The sequence below is a fragment of the Penaeus vannamei genome, chromosome 20, assembly GCF_042767895.1.
Source record: "Penaeus vannamei isolate JL-2024 chromosome 20, ASM4276789v1, whole genome shotgun sequence".
Lineage (NCBI taxonomy): Eukaryota > Metazoa > Arthropoda > Malacostraca > Decapoda > Penaeidae > Penaeus > Penaeus vannamei.
This window is the reverse complement of record NC_091568.1, coordinates 2,997,386-3,004,885: the sequence shown is the minus strand read 5'-3', so window position 1 is coordinate 3,004,885 and position 7,500 is coordinate 2,997,386. Positions and strand designations below refer to the sequence as shown.

Below are 7,500 nucleotides of genomic sequence, written 5' to 3'. Positions count from 1 at the left end.
CGAGCTGACCTTTCTGCAACTCCAAAAATGCGGGTGAGTAAATCTAAATATATCTCCAGAACTGTGACTGACCTTTCCATGCTCTGTGAATCACAAATCCCTCAGAGATTTCAACTCGGTCCTAAGTAGTGATCTTGCCACCTTTTCCCCCTTATTGTTTTTCACTGTTTGTAATGAAGACATTTCCCGCGCTGATCTCTTTCCATTAAATTCCCAGATTTTAAGAGTTAGTGCGAAAGAAGCTAAAGAATATATATAGATAAATATCCTTATCCTTATCAGTCTCAGACACGTTTTCGTCCAGATACGTCACTTCAGTACGAGACCAGTTGTTTATCCTTCTGTCCGCTCTACAAAAGGCAGAAAGGATTACAAAGTCACGGCTGAGAGATTGAAATGTTATGAAGATTACACTCCAATTAGCGTAGTTATGGTGTGTGTTGTTTAAGCCCCATGAACATTCTTTTTTAGCGTCGTGGGAAGTCGTTATCCTTTTATGAGGCTGCAAAAACGTGTGTTGCTTTAATAAAATTGTTATAGAGGGAAGATTTTGTTCAAGATATTGTCTATTCTTGTCAATTACGTTTCATGTTGGGGCGGATGACATATATGTATATATAGGCACACGCACACACGCGCGCGTTGTGTTTGTGTGTGTGTGTGTGTGTGTTATTTCGCTTTGAGCTCTATCGCCTTCGGTTATGATACAATCATTTCTATTTCCCAAAGGGACAATCACGCGCAGCGAATGTGTCAGAAACAATATATCTGGGTCCAGCGAACATACAATTACAAGTAATGAATATTTGTAAGAAATGACAGGAAAACACGAAAACACCTTGCCTCCAGCGAAAGGACTTATATTACTCTCGCTAATCATATGAATTTTAGTCTTGAAATATTTTGTCATTCTAATCAAACCGATGTCTAGACCTATTTGTGGATCATTTTGGGAGTCCATCCTGTCGGAGAACCTTATATATCATAGATACTTTTATCTCCTTACCCAGCAAACAAAAACATAACCATAATGTTGATATGTTAATGAGTACACAAAAGACAAAAGGCACATATTTATTCATATACACACACATTTGCTTACAGTGCACAGTCATAGATTTTTATATCGACATTATTTCTTTCTCTCTCTCTCTCTCTCTCTCTCTCTCTCTCTCTCTCTCTCTCTCTCTCTCTCTCTCTCTCTCTCTCTCTCTATATATATATATATATATATATATATATATATATATATATATATATATATATATATATATATATATGCCCGTATCTTTCTGCTTATCTGCAAAAGTAAAATCCCGTTCATGTGCAAACATCTGCGCAATGGCGCGCATGTGTACATGTGCACAGCCACGCTTCCCCGTTTCGGCGCTTTCACCGAGAGGCCGAGAGACTGATGTGAGAGAAAATAATGACCAGCGGACTTTTGACTTCTGCGCGTGAGTCAGCGTTCACAGCGGAGAGGAAAGGACTCACTGTTAAGCAAACTCGCAGCAGGAAAACGGCCGGGCTCGTTGCCCTGCGCCGCCAGACCTTGTGCAGTACTTTGACCTTCATATTTGTGCGCCGGGCCCGCGTGCACACGGGTGCTTCTGCTTGTGTGTGTGTTTGTGTGTGTGTGTGTGTGTGTGTGTGTGTGTGTGTGTGTGTGCGTGCGTGTGTGTGTGTGTGTGTGTGCGTGTGTGTGTGTGTGTCTGTGTGCCTGTATCTCTGTGTGAGTGTATGTATATATACGTGCTTATGTGTGTATGCATATCTGTTTCTCTGTTTTCCCGTCTACCTCCACGGAACAGACACACACCTGAGAAGATAACCCCTTAAACACGGACAACCCAAAGAGAGAACGACATTTAGCAAAGCGAATAACATAGAGCTTCCTCTACCTACCTCTTTACCAAGTGTCAGGCCGGGCAGATAATACTTCATGCAAATGGAAACACTAAGAAAGAACTCTCGGTGAACATAGCAGGCGGAGATAATTAGTGAAGCCATATCTCCTAGAAGTATGAATATGCAGCGCTGCTAGATATTCTGCGCTCAGCAAAGAAAACGAAAATACGAGCTGGGACTGTCCCGCCCTCGTGATAACAGGACATTGCTCTTTCCTCGCCTTTTGACGGTCTTGAAAGCGAGAGAGGAAGGGGAGGGAGAGGGATTGAGAGAAAGGAAGATAGAAAGGAAAGAAAGGAAAGAAAGGAAAGAAAGATAGATAGAAAGGAAGATAGAAAGGAAGATAGAAAGGAAGATAGAAAGAAAGATAGAAAGAAAGATAGAAAGAAAGAGAGAGAAAGAGAGAGAAAGAGAGAGAAAGAGAGAGAAAGAGAGAGAAAGAGAGAGAAAGAGAGAGAGAGAGAGAGAGAGAGAGAGAGAGAGAGAGAGAGAGAGTGAGTGAGTGAGTGAGTGAGTGAGTGAGTGAGTGAGTGAGTGAGTGAGTGAAGAGGAGAGGGAGAAAGAGAGGCAAAAAAGCGCGAATGAAATAGAAAGCAACAGAGTAAATACAACGAAGCAGAAAACAAGTTAAACAGAGAAAACGGAGAGACATGGTAAGAAATGAGAAGGAAAAAGAGAGAGAGAAAAAAAAGATTAGAGGAGACGACCAACAGAAGAAAACAAAACACCCACACACACACACACACAAACAAAAAAGAAAACGGGAAAACAAAATAAAAGGAGAAATAGGGTCGGTAATACTTAGGAGAATAGAATAATTACCATCTTGAGGTTGACGCTTCAAGGTTGCACGTTTGTCCGCCAGGGGGCCGCGTGCATTTCTTTGTGGTTAGAGCATGTCTTCGCGGCCAAGACACCAATTGCTTTCCCTTTGGCTCAGGTTCACAGTCAGCATCACATTCTACATCCCCCCCCCCCCACAAACACACACACACACACACGCGTTTCGGTCAGTCCGTGTTCGTGTCGGGTCCGTCTGTTGTAAGTCTGTCGGTGTCGTGTTCGTCCTTGTCGTGCCATGTCCGTCCGTGGCGTGTCATGTCCGTCCGTGGCGTGTCATGTCCGTCCGTGGCGTATCATGTCCGTCCGTGGCGTATCATGTCCGTCCGTGGCGTGTCATGTCCGTCCGTGGCGTGTCATGTCCGTCCGTGGCGTATCATGTCCGTCCGTGGCGTGTCATGTCCGTCCGTGGCGTGTCATGTCCGTCCGTGGCGTATCATGTCCGTCCGTGGCGTGTCATGTCCGTCCGTGGCGTGTCATGTCCGTCCGTGGCGTGTCATGTGCGTCCGTGGCGTGTCATGTGCGTCCGTGGCGTGTCATGTCCGTCCGTGGCGTGTCATGTGCGTCCGTGACGTGTCATGTCCGTCCGTGGCGTGTCATGTCCGTCCGTGGCGTGTCATGTCCGTCCGTGTCATGTCCCGGCGGCGACCGCAGGAATGGCGTTGCTCCCAAAGGGTGGGGGGTGGGGGGGGGAGGGGGCGGAGGCAGCCCTGGGTCGCGACCCCGGACGGAGGTCAGAGCGGCGCTCAATCTCCTCGCTTCTCCTTCCTCTTTCCTCTCTTTCTTCTTTATATTTATTCTCCTCCCTCCTTTCTATCTCGTTCTTTTCTTTTCTCCGTTCTTTTTTCTCTTCTTTTCATTTTCTCTCATCATTTTCACCCTTTCTTCTTCTCTTTCTCTATTCTTGCTTCTCTCTTTCATCGCCCTTCTCTCCCCTTTTTCATAATTTTCCTCCTTTTAGTCTCATCGCTCTTCAGGTCTCTCTCTCTTCCCTCTTTTCTTACTTTTCTTTTCCCTTTTTCTTTCATTTTCTCTTATCTCACCAGTTCCTCTTTCATCTTTACTCGCTGTTTTCTTTTCTCTGTCTTCTGTTTCCTCTCTTGGTTCTCTTTTCTGTTTCTCTCCTCTTTTTCTCTTCTCTCCCGTCTCTCTCTTCTCGGCCTTATTATTACTATTATTATTATTATTTATCATCATTATTACTGTTATTATTGTTATCATCATAATCATTGGTATTATGATAATGATTATGATAATAATAATAACGATAATAGTAATAATAACAATATAACAATGATAATGGTGATAACCATTATCATTATTATTACCATTATTAGTATCATCATCATAATCATTATTATTATAATTATTGCTATTATTGTTATTAGTATTGATATCATAATCATCATTATCATTTCTATTAACATTATCATTACTATAGTCTTTATTTTATCATCATTCCTATTCTTATCATTCTTATTATCATTATCATTATAATTAGCATCGTTACCATTATTGATATTATTATTATCGTTGCTATTGTTATGATAATCATTATCGTTATTATTGTTTTTATCTATTATCATTATTTCATAGACTTTTTTAAGCCTGCTGTGTGACTTGGCCGCAATCCATTTCTTCAAGGATGTGATCATGTGTTTGCATTTTGTTTTTGCCTTTGATGTGACCTTGCACCCTTCTCGAGGTCAGGTCAGCATTCTTCCTGCAGTCGCTTTAATGACAAAAATATGAGCGCATGTGTAAGTGTGAATCTGTTTGCATATGTGTGTGTTTGTCTGTGCGAATGTGGATGTGTGTGTGTGTGTCTGTGCGAATGTGGATATGTGTGTATGTGTCTGTGCGAATGTGGATATGTGTGTGTGTCTGTGTGTGTGTGCGAATGTGGATATGTGTGTGTCTGTGCGAATGTGCAGATGGGTGTATGTGTGCGCATCCGTTCATCTGTGCACGTGCGTGTCTGAGTGCGCTCGTGAGGGCGTGTGCAGCCGGCGCATTACGGACCGCGGAATGCGAGTCCGCGGCCAGGATACGCGCGGGACGCCGTTCGTTCCGGTCGCTCTCTCGGCGTAGGTCGGGGCGGGCGGGCGGGCGCGGACGTGACGCCGTTCGCTGGATGGCTTACGGGAAATAAAAGAAAAAGACGGAAGAGAGGAAATCGATATCGCAATAATTGTCGAAATTGCAGAAAAGAAAATAACAAGAACATTCCTCCTTTCTCGGTTTATTTCTTTTCTCATTAACTTTTTTTTTTATCTCTTTTTTTAATCGTGAAAAAGAACCGTTCTTTCCGCTAAAATTGCGTCCGGTGTTAATGCAACCTCTGCCTCGGGGCTCTCGTCGCGAACGCCTCGCGGGCCGCTTGCCTTGCGGGCGCGCGGGGAACAGCTCCTGAAATCATTGCAATTAAGAGGCGGCCTTTGTCGCCCGACCCGACGACGGACCCAATCGGCGTCGGGGAAGTCCACGCGTCGAGCTGTTGCATTCCAGAGGCAGTCAGAGAGAGAGAGAAAGAGAGAGAGAAAGATAGATAGATAGATAGAGAGATAGAGAGATAGAGAGATAGATAGATAGATAGATAGATAGATAGAGAGAGAGAGAGAGACAGAGAGAGACAGAGAGAGACAGAGAGAGAGAGAGAGAGAGAGAGAGAGAGAGAGAGAGAGAGAGAGAGAGAGAGAGAGAGAGAGAGAGAGAGAGAGAGAGAGAGAGAGAGAGAGACAGAGACAGAGACAGGGAAACAAAGAGAGGAAAGAGAGAGAGAGACAGAGAGAGACATAGAGAGACAGAGAGAGGAAAGAAAGAGAGAGAGAGAGAGAGAGCGACTACAACTCACCCTCTCTACATGAACGAATGCAGACTAGGTCAGTATCCTACACAGTGACTAATTGCTGTGATGTATCGAAGGCGGGCGTCGCTGCATAACGAATCGCAGCGTTGCATATGCATCGGCCAAGCTTCCCAGCGAGCGACGGTGCATCTCTAACCAGCTCCATAAGTTGATCCAAACGGGTTTAAGGTGAGATTGTCAAACCGAAAGTGAACAAGGAGCCCCGGCTTGTGGGGCGAAGGGCGTTTGTTTCTTTTCTTTGTCTTTCTGTCTTACTCTCACTCTCTTTAAGTTTCTCCCTTTCTGTCTCTCACTCTCTCCTTCCCTCTATTTGTCTGTCTCTCTGTGTTTGTCTGCCACACACACACCCACACTCACACACACACACATGTAAACATACATACATACATGTATATATATATATATATATATATATATATATATATATATATATATATATATATATATATATATATATATATATATATACATATTCTGCGAATTCCTCCCTTCCTTCTTTCTCCGTCTCGTTTCTGCAATAACTCGCAGGAATTATTTAAAGTCTGCATATTTCCGGGTTGGCTTCGACTTTTTATGCTTTTCCCTTGATCTTATTTGTTCTTATCATGCCTCCTGCACTTTTTATTACTTTCTCCTTCGTCTTTCTCTTTATCAACTTGTTTTTCTTTCTTTGTCATTCATTTTCATGTTTTTTTCATCTATTTTCTTATTCCTTCTTTTTTTATTCTTTATTTCTGATTTGCTCTGTTCTCCTCTGCTTCCTCCTCCTCCCCTTTCTCCTTCTCACTTTCTCTTCCTTCCTCCTTCTACTGTTCCTATCTTGCCTTCTCTTCCTCTTCCTCCTCTTTCTCCTCTCCCTACTTTACCGTCACTTCCTCTTTTTCCTTTTATCGTGCCTTCTCCCTTCCCTCGTTATCCTTCCCCATCCTTTTCCCTCTTTCTCTTTTTTTCTACAATATCTCTTCCTGATCCTCCTCACACACACATTTACACACGGGTGTACGTGCGCATGTATGTGTGTGTGTGTGTGTGTAAGTGTGTGTAAGTGTGTATGTGTAAGTGTGTCTGTGTGTAAGTGTGTGTGTGTGTGTGTGTGAGTGTGTGTGTGTGTGTGTGTGTGTGCGTGTGTGTGTGTGTGTGTGTAAGTGTGTGTGTGTGTGTGTGTGTGTATGTGTGTGTGTATGTGTGTGTGTAAGTGTGTGTGTGCAAGTGTGTGTGTGTGTGTGTGTGTGCATGTACGTGTGTGTGTGTGTGTGTAAGTGTGTGTAAGTGTGTATGTAAGTGTGTGTGTGTGTGTGTGTGTGTGTGTGTGTGTATGTGTGTGTGTGTAGGTAGGTATGTCTGCATACATCCACCCATAACCATATAAATTTCTTGCCTCCCTTTATTTTTTTTTCCTGAGACCATCAACTTACGAGTACTGTTGGGCGTGTTCCATTTTTTTCAAGAGAAAAAGTAAATTGCTTCGGGAATGATATTGCGTCAGAGAAATTTATGATCTGTGACTCATCGTGTACATTTTTTATCATTATTATTATCTTTTTTTTTTTTTTTTTTTTTGCTTTTTTTTTTTTTTTTTTTTTTTTTTTTTTTTTTTTTTTGCTTTAAACTGATTTTTCCGTTTCTTTTTTATTACTTTTATTATCTCTCTATGATGCGATGAGAATTATGATATACTTACATTCTTTTTATAACATTAATGATAAATATCGTAACACGTTAATCATATAAATTGTATTAATGATAATGATAGTATTGATAATAATAATGACAATAGTATTAATGATGATGATTATAATGATTATGATGATGATAGTAACAATAATAATGATGATGATAGTAACAATAATAATGATGATGATAGTAGACTGATAATGATGATA

At 42.2% G+C, this 7,500-nt stretch overlaps 1 protein-coding gene across 1 annotated transcript in view; it reads left to right on the top strand.

The window, feature by feature from the left end:
- The window catches only part of LOC113816411 (proteoglycan 4), a 20,172-nt gene that overhangs the window by 683 nt on the left and 11,989 nt on the right, over nucleotides 1–7,500 (top strand). The window contains exon 1 of the mRNA XM_027368487.2: nucleotides 1–33. This exon is cut by the window's left edge and continues 683 nt beyond it. Coding sequence (XP_027224288.2) covers nucleotides 28–33 — 6 coding nt within the window. The 5' untranslated portion in view covers nucleotides 1–27. The remainder of the gene's footprint in view (nucleotides 34–7,500) is intronic.